The sequence below is a fragment of the Eschrichtius robustus genome, chromosome 6 (genome assembly GCF_028021215.1).
Source record: "Eschrichtius robustus isolate mEscRob2 chromosome 6, mEscRob2.pri, whole genome shotgun sequence".
NCBI classification, from domain to species: Eukaryota; Metazoa; Chordata; class Mammalia; order Artiodactyla; family Eschrichtiidae; genus Eschrichtius; species Eschrichtius robustus.
The window spans coordinates 141,730,430-141,757,872 of record NC_090829.1 but is presented as its reverse complement, the minus strand read 5'-3'; the positions used below and the strand labels follow the sequence as shown (position 1 = coordinate 141,757,872).

General features: G+C 42.0%; 1 protein-coding gene across 4 annotated transcripts in view; it reads right to left on the bottom strand.

Moving 5' to 3' along the window:
• Positions 1-27,443, bottom strand: part of IGSF5 (immunoglobulin superfamily member 5) — a 43,954-nt gene that overhangs the window by 9,440 nt on the left and 7,071 nt on the right. For 3 of the 4 annotated variants that reach the window (XM_068545777.1, XM_068545778.1, XM_068545779.1), the window contains exons 3-7: positions 23,194-23,511; positions 18,028-18,327; positions 7,163-7,300; positions 3,770-3,794; positions 101-201 (exon numbers count right to left, since the gene is read on the bottom strand). In XM_068545777.1, the coding sequence (XP_068401878.1) occupies positions 101-201; positions 3,770-3,794; positions 7,163-7,300; positions 18,028-18,327; positions 23,194-23,511 (882 nt within the window). The remainder of the gene's footprint in view (positions 1-100; positions 202-3,769; positions 3,795-7,162; positions 7,301-18,027; positions 18,328-23,193; positions 23,512-27,443) is intronic. The other variant, XM_068545780.1, reaches the window with a different exon arrangement.

The window sequence follows — 27,443 nt, the reverse complement described above, 5'->3', positions numbered from 1 at the left end:
GCTAAGGCAGCCGCCTTCAGAAGCCGGTGTTTGATGGGCCAGCCTCTCTCCTGACACTTTCCCTTCCAGATCTTTCCGCTGCACCCGCCCAGCCGCTCACTTGTGGTCCTCGGCTCATCTGAACTGTAGCCATAGTTTTCATTTCCGCTTTTTAACTTCGTCCCAGAAGTGTCTTTGTTTGTCTTCATATTTGCAGATTTCCTAGAATTAGACCATTTGAAAAAGCCAAATGTTAATCAGCAACGGATGCTCGGGTCTCACTACTCCACCCAGAGCATTCACACACGGTGAACTCACCACGAGGCCGAAGCTCGGGCACTGGCCTCTGGAGGGTGGCTAGCCACGGGATATACCCTCACAGCCACCAGCACGGCTGTGTGGACGGCCTGTGTCGACGGCCTGTGTCTCGCACACTCCCCTTATGGGGAGAAATGGAACCTCATCATGATAGGCCCACAGACTCCAGTCCCCAGGTGGTTGGTACTCAACTCTCAGACACCAGTGACCAAATAAAGCAGGGCTGGCCAGCTATGACCCACAGGCCAAATCCAGCTCCCTGTCTGTTTTTTTAAATAAAGTTTTACTGGAACCCGTCTGCTTCCATATTGTCTATGGCTGCTTTCCTGTTACAGCAGCAGGGTTGAGTAGTTGTGACAGAGAGCATGTGGCCCACAAAACCCCAAAGATTTACCATCTGGCCCTTGATAGAAGAAGTATGCCAGCCTCTGAAATAAAGCAAAAATTGGTGCAGCTTCCCAGGGAAAAGAAGTTTGGCAATGGATACCCAAAGATTTTTAAATATTTAGCTTAACCACTAAGAACTGATTATAATAAGCAAGGGAAATACGCAAGGGTATGTGCAGAGATTTATCTGAAAGAATGTTCATTCATGAGCTATTTATACCAGCAAAAGTGCAAACACAGGTGCCCAGCCATAGGTAGGGAACTAGTAACATAAATGACAATGCATCTCTAAAATGGAATTCCATGCCACCTGTAAATATTATTACAGGTGAGAACTCTCATACACTGCTGGTAGAAGTGTAAACTGCTATACCTACTTTGAAAATTGTATGGTAACATCATCTAAAGCTGAACATATACCTGCCCTATGACCCAGCTTGCACTAATAGATTATACCCAACAGAATGCAAAACAGGAATGAGGACTGGTATACATGTCACCAAAAGACACACACAAGATCGCTTAGTGCAGTAATGTTCGTCATGGTCCCAAATGCCCTTTTAGTGTAAAATGGAAAAATCAACTGCCTATATGTCCCTTACTTGGTATTATATAGTAATAAACCACTGACATCTACATTCAATAATATGATCGATCTCACAGCCTGAAGTTCAAGAAGGCAGACGTATCACATGACTTCACTTATATCAAGTTTATACAACTCTAACTTCTGGGGATGTGGGGATAGATGTCAGAAGACATAACCTTTGAGGAAGAGGCAGCAGATGATTTCATGGAGGCCCGAGTAGGGGTTGGGGTCCTGGGGGTGTCCTAGTTCTGCATCAGCAGTCCAGGTCCAGGTGCATATGCTTTATGAAAATTAATCAAGCTATGTACTCACGATTTGTGTACTTTTCTATACTTATATTTTAATAAAATACTTTATTAAGCAAATGAAACAAAAACATTGTAGGCAAGTATTTGTCAACAGAAATAATCTTCAGAATAGTGTCAAGTGAGGAGAAACAGATATTAAATGATGTTTCTTATGATCCAAATTTCACAAAACATATAAGTGTGTGTATCTTGGTGAACACACATGTGTGTAAATATATACGTACTTAGGTAACAGTTACTTCTGGGCAATAGAATTAGGGGTGATTTTAAAACCATTTCTTATCAACTATCTTTACTTAAGATTTTTTTTCTAAAATAAGCATGCATTGATCCTACAGGAAAAATATATATACGAAATATATATACATGTTCTTTTAATGCAGTAGAAATCTGTGAGCAGCTAGCGTTAGCCCTGTTGACCCAGTGGGAGGGGAAGCAGGTGCAACACGGGGGCCCCAGTGAGCTGCCCCATTTTTCTTCCCTGGGCCCAATGCACTTGGATCTAAGGGTGAGAGCTGCACACGGACAAGAGCTCAGGCCCTGAGCAAGGTCAGCTGGTTCACATTCAGACCCTTCCATTCTCTGGACAGGAGATACTGAGTACATTACTTAACCTCCTTATACCCCTCAGCCTCTTCATCTACAAAATGGAAAAATAGCCTCATAAAATCATTGGGAGAATTAAGGAAGATCACCTCCACCAAGTGTAAAATAGTCTGACACGCATGCTAGGCACTCATGCTAGCTCTTACTGTCACTACTTTTGTCATGATTATTATTGCCATCGTTATTGTTGTTCTCTACCCATTGCCTTGAATAGCTGTTGATCACTGTACTACGTTTTGAAATCACCTAAGATCCCAGAGAATAGAATTGACATTACACAGTCAATAATGACAAACAGAAGAATTCAGACCGCCACCCTGCTGGTGATAGCAATTGAGAGAAATTCCAGTATAATTATAGAGGTCAGTTTTCCTTCCTCTCCTCTTGCCCCAAGTCAGGCCCCAAAGGAGGTGTATTTTCAGATTGCTGCTTTGTGGCACCCTCAGAGAGAGCGAACCACATTATCACCAGGGAGCGACTGGGGTCGAGGGAAAATGGATGGTATCTGTTACATGATGATTACATACATCGTCCTTCACCACATGTAGCCGGAAGATATTTTAAATCACAGCATTTCACGTATTAAAATTATCTAATAAAATACTGAAAAGTAGACGGGGTTTTAACACCCCCAACAAAATCACCACTGTCTAAAAATCCTTCCCCTGAGTGTATTTATAATTATGTAAATATTGCAGATATTGAAACTGGTTTTAGTAAGTGCTTGGCATAGTTACCTTAAAAGTGCTTGCAGGGCTTCCCTGGTGGCGCAGCGGTTGAGAATCTGTCTGCCAATTCAGGGGACATGGGTTCGAGCCCTGGTCTGGGAAGATCCCACATGCAGCGGAGCAACTAGGCCCGTGAGCCACAAATACTGAGCCTGCGCGTCTGGAGCCTGTGCTCCGCAACAAAAGAGGCCGCGATAGTGAGAGGCCCGCGCACCGCGATGAAGAGTGGCCCCCGCTTGCCACAACTAGAGAAAGCCCTCGCACAGAAACGAAGACCCAACACAGCCAAAAATAAATAAATTAATTAATTAAAAAAAAAAAAGTGCTTGCAGTTACTTCTGGACAGCCGTGAGAATGGCAGGAATTTCTCTGTCCCTCCGCCCTGAACAGTGAGCTCCTAATCTGTCTGCCTGGTCAGTTTCATTGCCTTAGCCACCCAGCTGGTCTCACTGCCTCTACCACCCCAGAAATTCCAGCAGGACCTCTGCCTGGTTCTTTGACATCCTTGAAATGGTCCTCACATCTCTAGCCTTGACTCAAAGCAGGAGGGCCAACAGTCACAGTACAGAGTGTCCTCTTGTGGAAAGAGTTGTGAATGCCAGACACCAACTAAAATTCCACTCCACTTTCCTAAGTGAGCAAGTCGAACTTAGGCAGTAGGAACCCACCTATTTTATTCTGCAATTAATGTTGCCCTATGAGTTTGTGATTGGCATACGTGTTTTTCAGAGTTGTCCATTTTTAGTACCTAATTTTGAGTAACATAATCTAAAATCCCACAGCTCTGTGTGTCTGTGTTGGTTGGTTTTCATTTGTTTTTTATTTTCAGAAAATTGATGTGATCTCAAACTTACCTTATTTCACTTTGATAACTAGATTCTGCAAAAAAAAAAAAAAAGAAAAGGAAGAAAATCACATTAGCAAAATCGGGATAGTTATTCTGAAAATAAAATCTCATATATTTTTATAGGTCCCCTGATTTTAAATACTCACATTACTGAGTGTTTGTGATCCAATAGATATTAAGCTTCCCAACAGTGAACTATCAAATGGCTTCCAAGCTTAAGGAAAGTAGAACTCGCTATTCACTATCATAAATATAAGTATTTGTGATACTTGGGTACCTGAAATATAGTAGGTGCCCAGTAAGTACTTAGTGAGTACTGAATCTAATTTCTGAGGTTATAAAGACTCTACTGTTCACCATGAAGAGATGCTCTGTGTTCCCAGTCTGTGCTGTCAATCATTCAGTACTTACCTGTTCAGGCACCATGCCAGTGCTATGCAAGGTGTTATTTCACCTAATCGTCACAACAACCCAAGAGGTAGGTGTTAGCATTATCATATTTTTAACAAACTAGATACTATTACAAGAGTATAACCATGTCTTTAACAGATAAGGAATTTCATTGCCTCAGCACTATATTTCTTTTGTTCTTAAATACTTTTTCAATCAATATGTACCAATGTTATCAATTCATACAGTTGTGTCCATGCCCCAAAAGCTCTCATTAAATTGCTAATGTTTTTAATCAATGGATTCTTGGACTGGAGGGACTCTAGCATTTCACAATGAGGAGTAACAGAGCCCACACAGCAGCCCCCGTCCATCTGGCACTAAAGCCAGTGTGCTTTGCACTTTTGCCGTCCCATCTAGGGCTCCTATGCATCAAGCTTTATCAAGATCAAAAAAATATTCATTTTCCTTATTTTCTGGATAATGTTCTCACTTATTTGCAGTTCTGACAACATCTGCTGATTCACACCTCATATTGAACCTCAGAAGCAATCTTCTTTGAATTGAAGGGGAGAGATTATCTAGTGTCCCTCTGGTAATAGAGGAATGTCGCTAGTGTTCCTGTGAAGCTTCGATCCCAAAGCCTCCAGGCCATGTTGAGTGGGGTCCTCAGCCGTCCTCAGTCAGTCTCCAGTAAACCAGGCAGAGTACTGAGAATTCTCCAGGCACCAACAAAGCAGAGCACCAGAAAATACTCTTTAAAACACTTGCTATTTAATATTTTTAAGCATGGAAATAATTATCATGGGAAAATCCAAGTCTTCGCTGGATCCTATACATTTATGTCAAGGGGAAGTGTAGCGTCCATTGTGAATCAACTTTTCAAAGTTAAATGAAGGATAAAATCTAGGACAGATCATGATCACATAAACTTTTATTATGTTAATATACTTAATTCTCATAACCAATCTATAGGATAATACTTATCCCCATTTTGTAAATGAGGAAGCTGAGAATCAGAGAATCTCCCTGGTGCACATCCTGTGTGGCCACAAACCTTCTTAGTAGGCTGGCGTGGGACAGACAAAAGCCTAAGAGATGCAGAAGTCCAAATAAACAGAATGTTCTCCAAATATGCCACAATAGCTAATGTCAGAAATAATAATCTGAAGGCAATGAACAATCCTAGTCAGTTCTAAATTAAAATTTAAGTTATTCATAGTTTTCATTAAAATCCAGTGGTTTTTTTTTTTTTTTTTTTTTTTTTTTGAGTAATGCATCTGTGACATACAGGGTAACTCCTAGGTGAAAACAAATTCCCATCAAATATGGGTCAACAGGTATTTACTACTTTTCACTTCTGTTTCCTAAAGAATAAAGGTATACAAATGTAAAGTAGATAGCTAGTGGGAAGCAGCCGCATAGCACAGGAAGATCAGCTCGGTGCTTTGTGACCACCTAGAGGGGTGGGATGGGGAGAGTGGGAGGGAGGGAGATGCAAGAGGGAAGAGATATGGGAACATATGTATATGTATAACTGATTCACTTTGTTATAAAGCAGAAACTGGCACACCATTGTAAGGCAATTATACTTCAATAAAGATGTTTAAAAAAAAAAAAAGAATAAAGGTATAGCACAGAATTAATTCCCCAAGGACAAACCAAACCCATGCAGGAGCTAAGGCTAGACAATTAACCTAGTTAAGGCTGGACCATGAACTTCTCATGGAATATCTCACTAAGAGAACTATTCTGAGTAAAAGAGTTAGGTAACATGGTGCCTGGCAGACACGCAAAAAGTGCTCATCGAATGGCAGTTAGTGTTAATAAAATTAAAAGTGCAATTAAACTGACATGTAGCTAAACATCAAAACTCTAACTTTAAGAAAATTGATTTCATATTCAAATTTAAATATTTGAATATTAAATATGTAATTTAAATATTCAGTAGGAGTATGTGGAGGTTTCATGAGAGAAAGAAAGACAAAGATGGACACACACACTCAACACTTGGAAAGTCCTGAGCTGTCCATATGACAAAGTCCCTGTGGTTTCTGAAATCACAAACTAACTCCAGAATAAGCCCACCCTAATATTAATAAGCCCACCCCTATGTTGGCCTGCTCCCCAAACAAGGCCTCTCCTTCATATATCTTGGAGTATCTCAAAATACGTCATTTAGAAGACATGTGTAACTATTTTTATTTATTTTATTTGTACTATTTTTGTTAACAGAAGACCATGTTTTTCTTTCTCCCACTACACCAATATTCACTTACAAAAGGAGACTCAGAATTCTACAAAATAGAAAATGATCTTTTGATGTGTTCAGATAGGTGGGTATTATTCTAGAAAAAACATAGCATCTAAATGAAAGATTGCGACAGCCTTATGTCCTTGGCAGTAAACACAAAACTCAAATAGTCAGTGTCTTTGGTGAGAAAGGCATCACCTCTTGACCCTCTCAAAGTGTGAAGATCTGTCTTCCTTGGGGGGGTTGACTCAGGCCCCAGAGGAATGGCTTCCTTCCTTGAGAAAGTCCTTTCCCTCTCTATGAATGGCATGCATTTCCTTTCAAGGGCTCTAAAAGCCAATATATCTTTTTTTTTTTTTTTTTTTTAATTTTTCATTTATTTATTTTTGGCTGTGTTGGGTCTTCATTTCTGTGCGAGGGCTTTCTCTAGTTGTGGCGAGCGGGGGCCACTCTTCATCGCGGTGCGAGGGCCTCTCACTGTCGCGGCCTCTCCCGTTGTGGAGCACAGGCTCCAGATGCACAGGCTCAGTAGTTGTGGCTCATGGGCTTAGTTGCTCCATGGCATGTGGGATCTTCCCAGACCAGGGCTCAAACCCGTGTCCCCTGCATTGGCAGGCAGATTCTTAACCACTGCGCCACCAGGGAAGCCCCCCAATATATCTTTTGAAAGAGCCGATGAGCTAATGAACTGCAAATGCTTGTACCAAAAGTTCAAAAATATATGTAAATCTATACGAACAACAACAAAAAAATTACCTTCTTTCTCTCTCCTGGAGACACAGCAGCAGAACATTATAACCAGAACAATGATCACGATCAAAAGCAATGACAATGATACTGCAAGTAGAGCTATGGCCCAGGCAGGCAATGATGTACCTGGTTTATCAATACTGTCTATAAGGTAGAAAGGAGAAAAATATATATTTTAGTGATGCTTGCCACTGTCAAGGGTATGTAATCACTGATTCTGCCACACTATAAATTAGATTATGTTTTCCAACAATGTTGTAACTATTCAGTCTGCTACAGCCAGATGTCAAAGGCCAAGTTTCCTTTGGTGTGCCTAAATATTCAATGCTCTACAGTATTTTCCATTACAGTGTTTATTGCTGCCAATAAATAACAGCCTAGTAACACAGTCCAAGCATTCTCTGGTTAACCCCTCTAAAATTCCTGAGAGGTGAATAAGCTGGGCTGGGCCACGACTCCCTGAGGTTGGAACAGTGGTTTCCATGCTCTGACATCCTTTACTTATTCAAGAAATGCTTATTGACTGGATATAAGCCCAGGAGTGGGATTGCTGAATCAAAACTCTAATTTGAAAAGATACATGCACCCTTATGTTCATAGCAGCACTATTTACAATAGCCAAGACGTGGAAACAACCTAAATGTCCATCAACAGATGAATGGATAAAGAAGATGTGGTACATATACACAATGGAATATTACTCAGCCATAAAAAAGAATGAAATAATGCCATTTACAGCAACAAGGATCGACCTAGAGATTATCATACTAAGTGAAGTAAGTCAGACAGAGAAAGACTAATATATGATATCACTTACATGTGGAATCTAAAAAAATGATACAAATGAACTTATTTACAAAAGGGAAACACACTCACAGACTTAGAAAACAAACTTATGGTTACCAAAAGGGAAAGGGGATGGGGGAGAGATAAACTGGAGTTTGGGATTAGCAGATACAAACCATTACGTATAGAATGGATAAACAACAAGGTCCTACTGTATAGCACAGGGAACTATATATTCAATATCCTGTCATAAACTGTAATGGAAAAGAATATATATATGTATAACCGAATCACTGTGCTGTAACGCAGAAATTAACACAACATTGTAGATCAACTATACTTCAATAAAATAATTTTTTAAAAAAAGGAAGTACTTATTGAGCAGCTACTTCTGGACAAGACTGGAAGGGTGACCTTGGTTCTCATTTCCATGTCCCCACCCACGGAGAGTCAGAAGCCCAGAGGAAATCAGAGCAAACTGAGGAAGAGTCACTCCCAAAGGAACCTAGTGCAAGTCTCCACACCAGTGCCACCCACACCTCACCTGCAATTCGCTTCTCTTCTAGTAATTGCCCCTCACATGGCTCTCTGGGAGCCACCTTCCTTAGTGTCTACTTTGCCCTCTTGTTCTATCCAGTAGTCATGGAGGTGGGAGAGAGGAAGGATCAGGTGGGGCAAGGCAAGCAGAAAAAAAAAGGAGCTGGGATATCGCTTGCTGCTCATTTTGTTCAAATCTGTACAGAGATTAACGGACATATAACTGAAACTCTCACCTACTCTCACCTGTTTCAAGCTACGGCTCATCACCAACTTATTTTTAGGAATGCAAACAACTGTGACACTTTTGAAGTTCCTTTCATCTTATTTACATTAATGTGTCTAGTAGTACTTTAACAATGTAAAGGTTTTTTTCCCCCAGAAAGTAATTGCAACAATGATGTGTTCTACAAGTTGTTGATAGCAAAGACGTTTTCCTTAAAAAGAGTTTTGACGTACACTACTTTAAATAGGGTGCTGAAATAGTGATTGTGCAAAATACATTGTACTAATTAAGCAAGCTAGAAGTACTAAGAAAAATTGTGATTATTATGTTAATTTCTGGACCAAATAAAAAAGTGCAGTCAAAAAAAAAAGGAGGAGGGAGAGCTGGGGAGAGAAGGAAAGAGAGAAGAAAAGCCATTTTGATTTTTCTTAGCCATGTCCTAGCTGTAACTTTCTACTACATATCATATGGTTGTCTAAATTCAAGTTTAATTTAATTTAAATTATATACAATTAAATACTCAGCGCCAGTCACAGTGGCCACATTTCAAGGGCTCGGTTGCCACAGGTGTAGAACCTCACCTTCATCAGGGAGTCCTGTGGGACCAGGCCGCCTAGCCATGGGCTGTGGGAACTGCACGGGTGTCCCAGAGAGCCCTCATCCAGCATTTCACTTCTCCTACCGAACCACGTTGAAGTCAAACCACATTTACGTTGGTCAGCTTAAATGTGAATTGCTATTCAAGAAAGTCTGTCACTCAACCCTGAGTACGTGGGTAGCATCTCAGTGTAAATTTGTGCTATTTTATTAGATGCTAGTCATTAGAAAAATATTAAAACAACAGACTTCCTATGAAGGAAGATAGGGTTTGCTTTTAAATCAACGTCCTTCCCGCACTTTGGAACCAGAGATATAGCTGGAAAATGTCTCTTGGATGTTCTTACTTAGAGTTTTCCTTGAAATCATAGTTTCAAAGTTAAATCCTCAGAATAAGTTGCGGGAATGGTTAGAGATGATCACTAATGCTCTGGTGTCAACATCTGGTTGCTGATTCATGGGCGAGCAAGGATCCCACTGCAGAATAATCCACAGGCTTATCTCAAAGCAAGTGCTAAAATCCAGGGAACTCTGTGTTTTGAAGAACTATGTAATATAGAAAGATATTTGTCTTTTGCCCTTTGTGCAAGGCTTCTCTGCATTACCTACAATGGTTTTTACATTTCCTTCTTTTTTTTAACATCTCACATTCGACGCCATCTTAAATGTCTATGAAATTGACCACTATCAGGTCCATTCTTCTTACACTTCTGCTCCTATCTAAATTAGACTTAGTCCCCACAAGGACCTTGTCTTATTTTCCTTATACTACAAGCACCTGGCACATATTGGACACCTTGAACAAATGAATTGATAGATGGATGGATGGACAGATAAAGAGGCTGAATTTCCTTCTGACTCTACATGGAGAAATCTGTACATCAGGCAGTCAGCTGCCTCTGAGCCAGACCTAGGACTCATCTTTCTCCCATATTAAGATGCTCAGACAAGAATTACAGGACTTTAGAAAAGTCAGAACTAATGCCATCTATCTCCACATCAGTCACCATTTTTCTGAGGTGAGCTGGGACTGATAGAGATAAGAAAAGAGTTACCCTCCAAAAAAATGAAGGGGGAAGGAACAGGATTATACCCTTCCCATGTCCCATAAATGCAGCTTTAAAACAAGCCAGTCCCTAAATTGGGAGATTGGAATTAACATATACACACTCCTGTGTATAAAATAAAGAACAAGAACTTACTGTATAGCACAGGGAACTATACTCAATATTTTGTAATAATCTACAAGGGAAAATAATGTGAAAAAGAATATATACACATACATATGTATATATATAACTGAATCACTTTGCTGTACAACTGAAACTAACACAACATGGTAAATCAACTATACTTCAATTTTTAAAAATGAAAATAAAATAAAATATAGCATATGGTCCAAAAACAACAAAACAAGCCAGACCCTTCACATCCAGAGAGTAATACGGCTCCACAGAAAACAGAATCCCAAGCATCTCCTGGAATGTTTATTGTGCACACGGATTCAGAGCCCACCTCCTGCGATGCTGAGTCAGGGGTCTGGAATGGTACCCCAGGTGATTCTGATGCAGGTGGTTAGTGACCCACACTTTGAGAATCCCAAAATGCAGCCAAAATGTAAGCACCGCCCAAGCAACCTGCCACATTACAGGGCACCCCTATATTCTCCCTCTCTCTGATGTGATGATAAAATTATTAAGCCCAGAACTACATTTAGGATATTCACAATCAGACCACTCTACGGAAGCTTCCTGACTGACAGAGACCTTTGGGCTTTGTGTCAGTGGAACCAATCAAATCTCATGGCCACTGTGTCCCTGTGCTCCCTTTGGCCTTGGGCTCACTCATTGGTAACAATTCTCACCCCACCAGGCTGTTCAGAGACTCGAGAGATGGGGGTCAAAGTGCAGAATGCTGTAAAGTCCAGCACACGTGTTCAAGATTGCCGTGGTCATTTTAATTCGGTCTGATGAACTCTTTTACAAACTGAAGCTTGCAAATAATAGGAGCTTTCATAGTAGGGGAGCCAGCTGGGGCTAAACATTAAGGTCTGGCTCAAGATCCAAGAGACAGGCTTGAAATTCTTACTGGAAAAAGTCAACACACTGTTGACCTACTCAGACCCTCTCTGTCAGCGGTGTTTCCTCCCCGGCTGGAGAAAACTCTCAGCGCGCCAGCTTCTGTCATCTGAGTCTTGGCATAACAACTTTCCTCTGATCTTGCACAGAGGCAGCCAGCGATCCCCAGGGAGGGCCTGTTTAAAGGACGGGAGGCCACCTCACTGGGGTTGGGGACAGAATCAAGAAAGAGAGCGGGTGATATTGTGCCCTGCCTGCCTCTCATGTCCCTTAATTCAACCACCAAGTTCAATGAAGTGATGCCTGCACTCACCTAAAAGCCCCAGGCTCTCACCAAAATGGCAGCCACAGGGCTCATTCTTTGCTTCCACTGGGGGTCAAATTTCCCACGGAGCTTCCTACCTAAGAAAGACTTAAACCCTCTACTCCAGGGGAGCCCACAGAAAAGTGTGGGGTGTGCACTCTGAAGAGATGTAATTTAGGATTGGAGCTACACAGAAGAACCTCCCTTACTTTAATAATAACTTTTAATTTATCTTATAGCACTTACATATATGTGCACACACGCATATATACCATGGGTATTTTTGTTTAGCATGAGGCTAATTTTTAAATGTGCACCTTTACAGTGGGTTGAAAGAAAAAGAAACAATAGTCATATATTGATAAAGCAAAAATCGTGACAGTGGACAGAAAACAGAATCTTGGAATGATCTCATCCATGACCCAACCCCTTCGTCATGCAAATAAGACACTCAGGATAAAGACTCGGTGAAAGGGTCAAGGGCGCTCAGAGCAGGAAAGCCCCAGGGGCTCTCGCTCATGTCTTTCTATTCTGCCATGTTGGGTCTCCAATCTGGAAGAATCCTTCTGGGGAAGTTACAGCCCACGTCTTAAAGGAAACAGGGAATCTAGGTGGACGCCAAGCCTTACTGAAGGGTGTGGGTGTGATGATTCAAGGTGAATGGCAGATCTGCAGGCGAGGATAGGTATACTATACCTGAGAACTCACAAATAGTGACTAAGGAAGATTATCTCCAAGGTCAACACAGCTCACCTTCCTCCCTATGTTCCTTCACACAACTACATGCACGTGAGGGCTGCATGACTGGATTTACTGTGTGATTTTAATCTCAGCTCCGAGATTGTCTTTTTCCCATCTGTGAAGACAAGGAAAATAATATTTCCCAGATGCTCTCATAGGAATGCTCAGAGTTTTAAAAGGGCACATAGAATTTCTCAAAACCAACTGGATGACCACAAAATGTCACCACCAGCATGGGCAAAGCATGCTCCTGACTACAAGGGACACAGGAGATCTCTGAATCCATAAAATAAATGATAACCATTGCTCACTCTCCTGTCTTGTGGGGTCTGGGATGGGGACTGTCCTAAGTGCTCTCAGTGTTTTAACCCACTTACTTCTCACAATAACAACTACCCTATAAGGTAGGGATTATTACTATCTCAGTTTCCCAGATGAGAAAACTGAGGCACAGAGAGGTTGTCACTTGCGTAAAGTCACACAGCGAGTAAGTAGGCAAGCTGGGGGTTGAGTTCAGGCTGTCTGGTGTCCAAGTCCGTGAATAGTAGCACCTGATGAGGCTGGGTCAGGAGGCGGGGCCTTGGAGAGTTTCCGTTTCATTAGCCCCTAATCCTGACTGTTCAGTAATTTGGGAGCTTTTTTTTAAAATGCCAATTCCCAGACTCCACACAGACCAAGTAAGTCAGAACCTCTGGGGTGGGGCCTGAGAATCAGCATAAGTGTTAAAGCTCCCTTGACAGGCAGCCAAGGAGAGGGAACGCCTGCCCTATGCTCCTCCCCACCTCGTTTTACGGGCAAGGAAACTGAGCCTCGAAGGCCAGTGACTTGCCCAACATCACACAGCTAGTGCCAGAGTTCCCACCAGGACGGTCACTCCCACCGCTCTTGTCTGCTCGTGAAATGACCACATCCCACAAAACTCAGATCATCCCAGGAATCACTACAGTCTACAAGGTGTTCATGTGTCCGAAAAATATGGCTTCACTTTCACAGTTCACAGCCTACACACTTGTAAGTATGTAGAGAAAACAATCCAGACGGTCAGACAGAGGACTGAGGGACCTTGGCTCATGGCAGGTATGATGGGGGCCTTCACCTTCTAGCTGTACGTACGTCTGTGATGCTTAAAGTCTGTATTACCTCTATAATGGAGAAAATAGATTTTTTTAAAAAAACATTAGCCTGTGACCTTTCAATATGCTTTTCTTTACAGAATCAATGTGTGTAATACAACCTTTTGGCTTGAACTCACTAGACTTCCTAAGCTGCCAGTGTTATTCTTCTTTCAAGGACTTGAAAGGATTATTCCGGAAATGAACACAAATTCCTTGCACTTTTAGGAATGAGTGGCAGGACTGATGCTTTTGTCTGATTCCTGAAGAAGCTTGAACAAGCACAGCCTCGTGCATCTTCAGCTCTTTGTAAACGTGGCTTTGCTTCTACAAGCCAGCTCTCCCGGCCGAGGCAGTAACGAGGCCTTCAGACACTAAAACCTGCATAAAACACACAACGGCGCAGCCAGCCACCAGCTGCTCTGGATCTTGATGAAGAATTTAGAAACAAATTACCCTTCTCCAAATGAGTCCAATAAAGTCAGACTCATTGCAACACACCCCTAACTTGCTCTCCTCTGTGAAACTGTCGTGACTCCAGCTGCCGTAATTAAGGCCGCTCACTTCACTGGTCCCAGGCTAAGAAGAATTCAGCCGAATTAAACCCCATGACGGGAAACCGAATGTCCCTTGCCCTTCCCCTACAAAAGAGAAGCTTTGCAGGTGTGCTAATATCCAAATCCATTTCTGTGAAGTATCATCATAGACCAGAGCTCTTCGCTGCATTATTACCTTGTTAAGGTGTGTGCTTTAAACAAATTCATTCCATTTGGTGCTAATGGAAATTTTTTCAATCTTCCCTTTCAAAGCCTGGACCATACTTTGTCATATTTAAATTGCTTAAAAGCAAGCTGGGTTGGCTCCTTGGAGAGCTGGCTGATTCCAGGCTGGAACAGGGGAAAGGTGAAGAAAGTTCGGAACATCTTAGTGAGCCAAGAGGAAGGAGATATGGGGATATATGTACACATATAGCTGATTCACTTTGTTATACAGCAGAAACTAACACACCATTGTAAAGCAATTATACTCCAATAAAGATGTTAAAAACAAAACACAAAAAACTAAGAGGGACACATCAGAAGGACAGCAGAGCCAGCCGGAAGGGATTCCCACTGGCCGAATCTGGAGGAATCTGAGCGTCGCAATGAGTAACGATGGAAATAAATCATAATGTATTGGATAAAAATGAGTCCGTACTAAAACTGTAAAATTTTTTTTAAAAAAGAAAGAAAGAAAAGGAAGAAAAGAAATGCCTCTTCTTTACAGAAGAATGCCAAACTAATAAATATAGAAAAATGATGGAACCAGAAAAATCACTCTTTTACAACCACTATAGAAATAAGTGATTCAGGCAACGACTTATCCATGAATGCAAATGTTATTATGTGAAAGATTGTCAAGAAACAAGATATTCACACAGTATTTGTAGATCATATATTAATTATAAAGGCCAAAAAGGTACCTTTACAACGGAGAAATCTGGGGGACACCACCTTACCCAAATGATCAAACTTATTACCAATAATAGAGAAAATTGGCATCACATGCCCACATGACATTACCCATGTCTTGCCAAAAATATTTAACCAACATCAAAGTACTTTGGGAAAATTCAGACAAATCCATATTGAAGGGTATCTTGCAAAAATGGTCTGGATCCTTCAAAGATGTTTATATCGGGAAAGACAAAAAGTGGGGGAACCACTGGACGTTAAAGGAGACAGAAGAAGACCTGACAGCCAGAGGCAATGCATGGCCTTTAACTGGATACTGGTTTGGGGGGAAAAAAATCTAGAAAGGACAGTCAGGGAAATTTGAATATGGACTGAATATTGTATAATAGTATTGTATCAATGTTAAATTTCCTGACTGCCAACTTCATTGGGGCTATGTAGAATGGCCTTGTTCTTATTATACACATGCTGGGGTATTTAGGGGTAAAATGTCATAAAATCTCCAACTAAATCTCAAATGGTAAAGAAAGGAAGAAAGGAAGGAAGGAAGGGAGGAAGGAAGAAGGAAAGAAAGAAATTTTAAAAAGAGTGAGGGAAAGATGGAGGAAGGAAGGAAGAAAGGAAGGAAAGAAGGGAGGGAGAGAGGAAGGGAAAGAAAAGCGAAGAGAGAGAAGCAAACATGAGAAAATGTTAACATCTGTTGTATCTAAGTGAAGATACATTGGTATTCATTGTACTATTCTTGCACCAACTTTTCTAAAGTTTTTTTAATTGTCCAAAAGAATAAGAAAGCAAGTTAGGTTTGAATTCTGGCTTCATCTTCATATACAGTATTGGTAGGAAATAAGCTAAAATCCTTTGAATTTAATAAGCTGAAATAAGTTAACCTCGACTTAAAACCAAAGAAAATATAGATTTCTGTGTCCTTTACCCTCAAAACCACTGATATTCCCCAGAACCAGGTCAAAGCGCTGGCAGTCTGAGTCCCCATTCCTAATGGCAACAACCAGCTGGAGCTTGTACAGCTGCTCCGTGTCGATGGGGATGCTGTTTGGTTCCCAGCAGGCCCCTGCACTCTGTCTTCTACCTGACACGTGGATTCACTCACGCTTTAATTTCTGTTGTCTGCCTGGTCTCTGGAGACATCTGAGTTGGAGACAAGGGCCAGACATCAGGAGTGCAAGCTTGTGATGGTACTGCATTGGGGATCAATCTCTGCAGTGCAAAGCTCAGGATGACTGGTGCTAACCACAGCTTAGGCTCTAAATGGCTTTTTACAGGTTCACAGAGACATCATCTGTTATGCGGTGAATTGTCTATCCCCAAAATTCATTTGTTAAAATACTAACTCCTAGTGCCTCAGAATGTGACCTTATTTGGAAACAGGGTTGTTGCAGATGGAATTTAGTTAAGATGAGGTCATAGGGTGGCCCCTGATCCAATATGACTGGGGTCCTTATTAAAAAAAAGGAAATATGGACACGAGCCACACATACAGGGAGAACATCATGGGAAGATGAAGGCAGAGATCAGGTGATGCAGGGTCTACAAGCCAAGGGACACCAAAGATTGCCAGCCGACCACCAGAAGCTGGGGGAGAGGCTTGGAACAGATTGGTCCTCAGAAGGAACCAACACTGCGCACACCTTGACCTTGGACTCTTAGACGCCACAGCTGTGAGAGAAACCATGTCTGTTGTTTAAATCCCCAGTCTGAGGTTACGGCAGCCCCAGGACACTCGCAAACCTTCCAGGGCCGCTCACAGGGGGAGGGCAGAGCGGACGGGCGAGCAGATTCTGGAGACACACTGGCGAGGCCACCTCTGCCGTCTACTATAAACGTGGGCAAGTTCCAAACAATGTGTCTCTGTCGCCTCATCTTTACATCAGGAATAATAACAGCATCCACTCATAAGAAAGTTGTGTAATTTGGTTAATATTTGAGAACTGCTTAAAACAGTGTCTCTAAAGAGTTGATATATGTACACGTATAACTGATTCACTTTGCTGTACAGCAGAAACTAACACAACATTTTAAATCAAGTATACTCCGATAAAAATTTTTTTAAAAATAAAGTGAAACACTGAGTTGGGAAAAAAAAAAAAACACGCATCTTTACTTAATAAGAGCTATGTAGTACTGTTTTTTATTTTTATTATTGTTATTATTAATCTTGCTATGGCTGTAACTTTATTCCAAACTTTGGAAGATCCAAGTAGAAGTGTTTTCATAGTGGGAAGAGTTTTGGACCAAGGGAGAAGTTCCTCCTGGCTTCGGGATCCCTCTGTGCCATTAGCATAAGACCTGGAACGGAGTGTAGTCCTTCTCTGGGCCTCCCTTTCTTTCCTCTTCTGTAAAATGAAGGCATGAAACTCAGCCCTGGCCCCTGTGCTTTCTAGTTGGCCCAAGTGACCTCCGAGGTCAAGCAGGCTCAGAGGCCCCATGAAGGTGTGGTCAGAGTTTGGCGTTTGCCCCGGACCCTACAACAGATTTTCTTCGGGATCTAAACTTTAAACTTATGTCATTTTGTGAAGTTAAAAAAAAAAAAAAAAAAACATAGACCTGGTACTTTGAGATACACTGTGAATTTGCTGGGTAAAAAAATGAACCCTCCTAATCCCACTAAGATTGGAAGGAATCCTTGAGAACATGCATGACCTCCTCAGATACTGAAAGAGCTCATTTCCTTGGCCCAGGGGATGGGATCAGACAGGAACAATGAGTGAAAGCTAGAGAAAAACATTGAATTCAAGTATTTACATCTGAACTTGATGCTATTTTATAAGTAATTGTCAAGATTCTCAATGGTTTCCATATGTAACTAGAAAAGAGAGAAGCACTTGAAGACGGAATTTTAAAAGTGAAATTACAAGGTCATGAAGCTGACACGAGTCGTTTGTCTCCATTACCATCCCTACCTGAGATCAAGATCACCGTGCAATTCTCCTGGGCATCACTGATTAAGCAGCACAACATACAAAACGTAAAGCATGCAATAATAATCCACTTTGTATAAAGCAAAACGTCTTCACTTACCCAAGGGAGGCTGAACCACAGTAAGATTTACAGTTACCGACTCGTGGACGTGCAGCCCCTTCATCTCAGCCACACACGTCACAGTGCCATTGCCCTGCGGCGTCAGAGCCAGAACGCTCACTGCACTTTGAAGGTCCTCAGGCTCCAGGACGGAGTAATAGCTCGAATGGCTCACGGGAACCCCGATCTCCCAGGAAAGACGTGGGAGTGGGGTCCAGCCCAATGCGCGGCAAGTCACATTACAAGGCTTATCCTCCATGACTACTAGACTGCCTTCAGGAATGAACAACCGCCCCATAACTAAAGAAGAAAAGAAAAATGTTTGGAAGGAATGATCATGCTTCTCAGTGATAGATGTTTTTAAAATTCTCCTTCAAATCACATTGCATGAACACTATCTTCCCGAGCGCAAATTAACTGTGCCTGTATCTGGAAACCTTAACTCAGGTTTGATCTGTGTATTTAATTTATACCCGTCAGGTTCACAGAAGAAAGGAAGGTGGCTCACGAGAAAACATAGATTCCAGAGAAAATGAATAAATAAAAATCAGGATCCAAGGGAATATAAATTACATGGGAAAGAGAGGGCGGATGTGCCCACCATGGAGGGCTACACAATCTCTGCAGTGGAGTTGCAAACTTGCCCTGGGCTGCCCTAGGAGCCAAAGCAAAAAGGGAAACAACCTTTACATTCTTTTCATTGTAAGGAGAACACATCTCAAAGTTTCTTGGGAAGCAAGTCTCTCCTGGCCTTTGGTCAGTCAGATTCATTTTATTTTTGAGTCACATTTTTAAGGATAATTTCCTATGATACTGCCTTAAAATATTTTTCTAGGTACAAATTAAATAAAAATCTAATCTAATCTAATTATAGAAATAGCTACCTTAAATTCTGGATCAGAATATATTACTTAGATCAATTATTTTAAAGTTTTTAGTAAAGACATGCTTGCATATGCCAAGGTTCACACTGTAAATGACCCATCTGAAAATAGCACTTTTTTTATTGCTAATTTTACTAATTATTGCTATTATTGTATTGCTAATATTACTAAAATAACCTGAGGATTGGCCCCGGTAAAAACACAGCGTTAGTGAACTATATAGACAGTGAAACATTCAGATTAAAATACCCTAAAACTCCCTGCCATGTAATATAATGGAAAGAACACTGGACTAAGAATCAAAAGATCTGTTCTCGATCCTGGCTTTCCCACAAAATTGCCATCACCTTGGGTAAGTCACTGAAATGTTCGGGCTCTCTGTTTACTACCTGGTGAACAAGATGATTTAACAAGATCAGTGGTTTTCAAACATTTTGGTTTCAGTAACTTTCATACTCTTAAACACCACTGAGAATGGCAAAGACCTTTGATTTATGTGGGTTCTATCAATATTTTCCATATTTGAAATAAGAATTAAATATTTGCTTATTTTTTTCCAACATTTGTTTTAAAATAACATTAATAACCTATTACCTGTTAATATGGATTAACATATTTTTATGAAAAATATCTTTATTTTTAACCCAAAATAAATTAGATGACACTGTTTTCTATTTATGCAAATCTCTTTAACATCTGGCTGGATTCTCATATCTGCTTCTGCCTTCATTCTGTTGTGATATATTGCCTTCTTTGGAGTATATGAAGAAAATCTGACTTCACATGGATATATGGTTGGAATGGTGAGGAAGCTTTTCAGATAATCATGGATATTCTTTGATACTACTGATACACCAAAACTTGACAAGTAGTGTTTGCCTAAAGGTTAGTTACACTGTGGAAACTGAAACCGTATTAAGGAACTTTCATGCTATTACATTAGAATCCGTTGCTCTAGTTGGCACTTTGAATGGACTTTTACCCTTGCATGATTTTGTATCATTTTACATCAGTCATTTGGAAAACACCGGTCCACTGAGTTATGCAGACCTTCCCAATGTACAGTGGGAAAATCCCTGTACACTCATGACAATGAGTGAGAAAGGAAACTAGAATCTTAGTATTACCATGGAAACAGTCAGGACCACAGAGACCACCCTGAAAGAATCTAGGGGTTGCCTGGGAGTTTCCAGACTAGACTGAGCTGGATCAGCTCTGAAAGCTCTTCTTACTCTGAAATGTTAATTTCCAGTTATTCCTTTCTTGAATAATGTCTTGGAGCAAGTAAATCACCTTAGCTATTTCAAGGATTACTGTAAACGCAGCACTGAGAATGGAACAGATTTGTCCCTTCAGACTACAGGATTTTGTGTTTATTCTTTTTAGTTCATTCATTGTTTCATTGATGGAGGGTTTAAGATGACAGAAACTGGGGGTAGGGGGGTGGTATTGCTTCAGTTAGTAACAGCTGATCTTGAACTCAAGTCTTAGCTTAGTGGCCTTCAAAACACAAGAGGTCTAGAGTTTGGTGTGTGATTAATTGGTGTACGGGCAAAAATACAGCAATCTGAAGCATTTCCTTTCTCAGTATTTGTGATCCACCTTTTCCCACTGGCTTTCACAAAGGTCATCCAGTGGCATGACAAGCACTTTACACAGGGTGATGGCTAGAATATTCATGTAGATTTTGGATGACTCAACATGGAGTTATGTAATTTCTCTTTCTTTTCCTTGTGGATACACGGGAAGGAAAAAAACAAACTTTAGAAAATTCACTTTCAAAATAAACTGGATACTTCCTCTTTTTTCATGGTTCTTTTCCTTCGAAGAGACCCTGTTGCCCAGAGAACTTTTGTTTCTCTAAGAGCAAAGTGCCATTCAGCCCAGTGCAACCAGGGTAAACAGATGGAGTTCTGTCTCGATCTATGGGTTCCTTCCACGTGACCTTGGGGAAGACTTTAACTTCCCTAGATTCTTGTTCTTCCATCTGTGTTAAAACCAAAAGCTACAGTAATTACCAACATATAAAAATGCATGTTAGGGGTATTCAGACAACTTCATAGATGCATCTTGGGAAAGATGTTATAAAACCACATAGATTTATGAATCTGATATGCCATAAGCATAGCAATAATAAGTCATGCCTTTAACCCTGTTTCCTTGATCCAGGGGTGCCCTCCTCCTCTCTTGCTTCCCCATTTTGCCTATTATCTACAGACCTTCAAGGCACATCTCGTAAGCACCTGCTCTGTGGAGTCATCCTAGAAGCCTTCGCTAAGTCTCTCATCTCCCTTCCCAATTCGAACCTTACCTTGTCTCCCTCTCATTGCACTTGCCAGCATCTACATTGCACCACTGTTATTCACGCACTTGCATTATCTACTCTTCTTGTAAGATTCTTGAGGGCAGGACTGTGTCTTATTGCATTCACCTTGGGTCCCCCTTAAATGCCTAACACAATGGCATGCTCCTACTGGGAACGCTACAAATAATAGCAAATGACGTTATGGGCATTGCTATGAACCAGGTGCTGTTCTAAAGGCTTTATATAGACCTACTCATTTGATCCCACAACTGCCCTATGATGAGCAAACTAGGACACAAGGTCATTAAGTAACATGTCCAAGGTCACACAGTTAGTCAGTGATAAAGCTGGAACTTGAACCTGGCAGTCAGGCTCCCACGTCTGGGCTATTTACCACTAGACCCCTCTGCCCCACCAGCTTCATTTGCAATAACTTGAAACAGACAGGGCTCTGGAGTCTTCAAACCATCCTCAGTCATTTTTCCATCCGATCCTCATAGTAAACCTGTGATGTGGGCAGGGGAGCCTTATCCTCACTTTAGAGATAAAGAAATTGGGCCATTTCAGGAGTCACCAAGGTAGGTAACTGATGAAAACAAAACCAGAACCCATATCTTTGGTTCCTTGTCCTGTGTTCTTTCCTTTATACCACAAATTATTAGAATAATAATTTGGTCATGCAAACTAAGCCAATAATCCAGGTAGCTTCACAGAATCACTTATTTAGAGAATATCATTGTGCCCCTAATTAAACCACACAAAATTAAAGACACATAGAAGTAAAGATATAACAATTTGACTAAATTAAAAAATGCAAATAGAAATAGGTAGACATGTAACTCCACCAAATGTTATCAAATTTGATTTGATAGCAATATGAATATAGACCAAATCATAGGAAATTTCTCCTAAACAAACTAATAAACAGGCATAAGAAAACATTTCAAAGACACAATGTAGTCTGTTAAAAGAAATGCTGCCATAGAAATCAGAAACTCTAAAAGCTCCAATGCATCTACAAATAGTACATAATTACATTTTTCAGGAATGCAAAATGATTAAACTTTGATAAAGATGTTTTGAATCCTTATATCCTTTTATTTTTTTCACTAAGTAGCATAATCTTCAGCACCTGAAAATTACCTTTGATCCCACAACTGCCCTATGATGAAAATGAATAAATGATAAAAGGAAAAATAAGTTATCCATTATTACAAATTTTGTTTACTCTTTTATTTTCTCTAAAAGACTTGGTAGGGCTTAGTGAACACACACCTTTGATTATAAGAACCACTGGGGGCAGTAAGAGTAATAGATTAGGGAAATTCAGCTGGAAAGAGGAAAAAGTTAAAGCATGATTCAAAGTTGATAAATGATGTCAGGCAAAGAAATAAAGTCAAGTATATGAAAAACTAGAAAAAGGGCAATGATCGTCAACTCTCTCTCTCTAAATCAAAGACTAGTGACCGCAACTGGCCCCAGAATTCTGGGATGTACTTCCAGAAAAGTTATTAGTACTGAAATTGGTCAGATGAAAAAGTGATAAAAGCTGTCTTTGATAGTCTTAATAAAAGAAAAAGGAAAGGAAAGGGAAAGGAAGGAAAAGGAAGAGGAAAGGGAGAGAAGCAGAAAGAAAGAAAGTAGCAAGACAGTCAGTGAGGATGGGAGGAGAGAAATAAACACATAAAAACAACAAACACTAGTCAGTTCAGAATAGTTCTAAGCATAATACCAACTGAAGGCGAGTCCACATATGAAAGAAGGAAGGAAGGCCAGGAAGAAGGGAGAGGGGGAGGGAGCGTGGTGATAAGTAACAAAATATCCATCAGTTCAGAATAATTCTAAGCATAGCACCAACTGAAGGTCGACCCTATATGCCCCCATATATGACATGAACTTCAGAAGGTCCCTTTCAGCCCCCTGACATTTAACCCAGTGAACTCCAAATGCTCCCGTTGGAGTCACCTGCATACACACCTTGGACAGAAAGAAAGGCGGATCCATCCCGGTCACTGTTCTGGAGGCTGCATTTGATTTGCCCCGTATCATTGAGTTGTACGTCGTGGATTATCATCTCAGAGATGAAGTTACCGCCCTCTTCATAACTCGTAGAGGTGAAGCGGTTGTTGGTGATGATGGGCTCTGTGGGCGTGATGCTCAGAACCACCGTGCCCTTCAGAGCCCACATGATGAGCTTCCAGCCCCGCGAGATGGTACAGTTGAAGCGAGCCTCCGAGCCCTTCAGCGCCGTGACATTCTTGGGACCCTCTATGATTTCATTGCCGGATCCACAAGCTAAAAGACAACCAATTTTTCAAGGTGGTGAGGGGATGACTACAGAAGTCAACTGTGCAATGTAGCACTTCTGTGTACCAGTTGTGACCACTGGGTGACCATCCCATGGCTCAGATTCCATGTCCTACTGGTCTCAACAACAGGTCTCCCAGTAGCTCAGGAGCTTCCAGTGGACAGGAAGCCACATCCATGCCTGCCTTTCCATGGCCCTCCCCCAACTCCACAGTCCACAGAACTCCCAGCAGGGTTGGGACTGGAGGGAGAAATGTCCCTCCTCCACCTCCTGCGGGATGTTACCTTAAGTATCTGACCCCAGCCTGTCCAGAGAGCCACCACTAGCCTAGCTCTGTGACTTCAGGCAAGTTTTTCAGCCTCACCATGAAGTGAGAATTTTCCTCCCCGTGAAGTGGGAAGGACATGTGATTTCCACCTCAGAGGAGATCCCAAGGCTCAAAGGGGGAAGTGGAAAGAAGCTTCTCTTTGCATAGAGGGTGGAGACCCCAGCTTGCCGTGATCATGGTCCACCGCACGCCCCCTGCACCCTTAGGACGGAACTGTCACTAATGCCACACCCCTCTTCCTAAGGACGAGAAGAGATACGTGGGGGAAACACAGAGAGGGGAAACACAGAGAGGGAAAACACATAGAAGGATGTAGGAGAGTGGGATCCCTCAAGGAGAACTCTGTGGGGATGTAAAGGATGCAGGAGAATGAGATCCCTCAATGACAACACTGGGGGGATGCATTTGGCAGCCTTGTAGAGAGTCTTAGAGCATCTAGTGTTGTGTTTAAAACTCCAGCGGGTGGGCAGGTAGTTCTAGAGCATAATACTGTGAACTCCAGAGTCCTGCCTCACTGGGCATGTTGTCACACTTCTCCTTGACCACTCCCCTCACTGCAAAACAGGGACACTAGTACTGAAACCCAGTAGAATGCTATGGGGCCTTCCCAGGGACAGACCCTCCCCTCCCCTATCCCCTCTGCCTCTTGTTTGTAGAAAAACTTTAACCTCTTAGACCTTCCCTGAGTTCTAAATAGCAAATTTAACCAGAGAAGTGAGAAAATGCAGAAAAAAAGGAAAACAGTCAAACAAGACAAAATAATAATAGTTTAGCCATAAAACAAAGTCAAGGACACTTAGCTCCTCCTCCAGGGCTATAGATAACATCCTGAGCCATATTCTTGAGCTGTTTTGCAGATACTGAAACCCCCACCAGGTGAAAGAAGTTAAGTGCATGCTGACCACAAGCACATAGACTCCAGACCAGTTGGAACCAGAAGGCTGATGATGTTAACTCCTGAAATACTACCCTGTTATCTCCCCACTAACCGACCAGAAGAATGTCCATGAGCTGTTCATGAACCCCATGACCCACTCCCTCACACTGCCTTTTAAAGCCCTTCCCTGAAAGCTAATAGGGAGTCTGGGTCTTTTGAGCATTAGCTGCCTGTTTTCCTTGTTTGGTGCTTGGAATAAACGCTGCACCTCCCTTCACCACAACCTCATGTCAGTAGACTGGCTTGGCTGTGTGTTGCGCAAGTGGACCCAAGGTTGGTTAAAAGTACCACAGCAACTAGTTTTAAGAACCAAATGAGACGATCCACATAAAGCCCTTAACATGACCCTCAAGCACTCAGTAAGCAGTCACTACTATGTGACTTACAAGACAAACCAAGAAAATCATAGAGGAAAGTAAAATGTTTCCTTCAGACTTCTCACAACATTCTACCTTTTGCTCACCAGATGCACTCTGACGCTGGTTTTAACTGGAATGACAACTCCTAACTGGCCTTCCCCATGGAGGGCATCAAGACCTCTCCAGCTCATGGGAACTCAGTCAGAAACACTCAAGACAGAGTGTGTTCTGCTCCTGAAGAACTCAAGAAATCTTTCGGCCATTTAGGACTGATTTTCTTATCACCCCAGAAGAGCGAATTGGTGGTCAGAGTTTTCCTAGACTTTCCCATGTTTGTAATAATAATTCAAAGTAGAACTTGCAGAGCAATTGATAATCTCCAAGATTTCTCATCTGTTACCTCTTACGTTTTAATGCTGAGGAAATCAAGACCAGCAACGTCTCAGGACTTGTGACCACAGTGGTGGGGCTGAGACACAAACTCAGCCCTTCCCACTCTGAATTTTCCCTCTTTCCCACTCTTTGCCCTCTGATCCCACTCAGAGTTTATAGTAAAAAGACCCCCCAACAGCCCACACTCTTGGTTTCTTCTCAGCCACGCCTGCCACCATCAGTAAGACTACATGTTCCAGGGGCTTCCCTGGCGGTCCAGTGGTTAAGACTTCGCCTTCCAATTCCGGGGGTACAGGTTCGATCCCTGGTTGGGAGCTAAGATCCCACATGCCTCATGGCCAAAAAAACCAAAACATAAAACAGAAGCAATATTGTAACTAATTCAATACAGACTTTAAAAATGGTCCACATCAAAAAAATCTTTAAAAAAAAAAAAAGACTACATGCTTCTATCACCTTTCAGAGCTATATGAACTCTATGGGTCCACCAGGCAGCTCCCATCCACACTGGGTGCCCCCAAATAACTGCAGCCCCTCTTTCCTTCCAACCTTATAAGGTCAAGTTGTAAGGCAGGTTCTAAAAGAATCTAATTACCACCTGAAAGATTTCTGGGAAGGAACCTCCCCACCAGACACGCATTAACACATTGACACTCACCTGGGTACCCAGAATGCACTTCAGGGATGGTGCCCACGGCAGGGCCAGGTCAATGGGAGAGAATGGGGTGTACAGGCAGCGTCCCTGAGGCCCGCAGGACTGGGTCAACTAGGAGATCCCAGGCTCCAAAGAGGCAGAACTGAGGGAAGGTCAGAATTAACTAGGACTAATCCTGTTTGGGGGTAAACATGATCACTATTCTTTGTTTTGCCTCTGGGCATGATAGAAAGAGAGAGAAAGTATGACCCTAAATAACCCCTCAAATTGGGTATTCTCCCTTACCCTTGGGCACATCTTTCTGATCCAAAGATCCCTCTGATCTGGGATTTTAAAAAAAAGGGGAAAAGCCTGAAGAAGGGAAGTCAGAAATGATTCCCCAGGGAAGCCACAGCCTCTGTGCCAACTTGACTCTTTCCACGAGCCCTGAATTGCATCTTAAAAAAAACTCAAAGGAAAGAAACAGCCAAATCTACACCCCGAGGAAAAAAAAGACGAGATGTGTCCTCATACTCCACACTGTGATAACAACATCTTTCCCAACTCGGACTCGGGTCCATGGGAGTAGGTTGAACACAGCCCACGGGTCTGGGTGCTGGGAGTGCAGCGGCAGTGAGACCCGGGCTTGCCCGGCCAGCTGCTCTGTCCAGGCTGCTCCAACAGGATAAGCAAAGCATCTGAAACCCTGGTTCTATCACTTCCCGGTGCCGGGTAGGCTATTCACTCCAAAACATTGTTCACTCCAAGCCAGTCTTTAAATTCCCTGCAGACTGCACATGGGAGCAAGAATGCACCAGGTACAGACCTTACTGTGCAGCTCAGGAGGTGGGAGCTTGCGAGGGATCTGGACCAAATGGAAACTCTTCCACTTTGAACTTGGCCTTTAAATTAAACAGGCAGCATCAAATCCTAATCACTAAACTCCCCTGACATCGTTGCCTGCGATCCTTGCTACCATCGTGAGTAAACTCCCTCCCAGCTCTGCCTTGTGACTCAGAAGCTCTATTTCTGGTAACGTGAGGCCCTGGAATCTCACTGCTCCCTCACCTGCATCCTATCAGCTGCGGTGTGTGTAACTTGCCCCACACAGGACAAATATGAGAAAATTGTAAATAAGACCTTTCATCAAACAGTCCGCTTTCCCCTTTGCTCTCCCTTTCACTTTGTAGAGCAAAGGGCCAAACCAGGGGCAGAGCCATGGGAACGATCAATGTCCCCGCACCCACCTCGGCCACCAGCTATGGTGA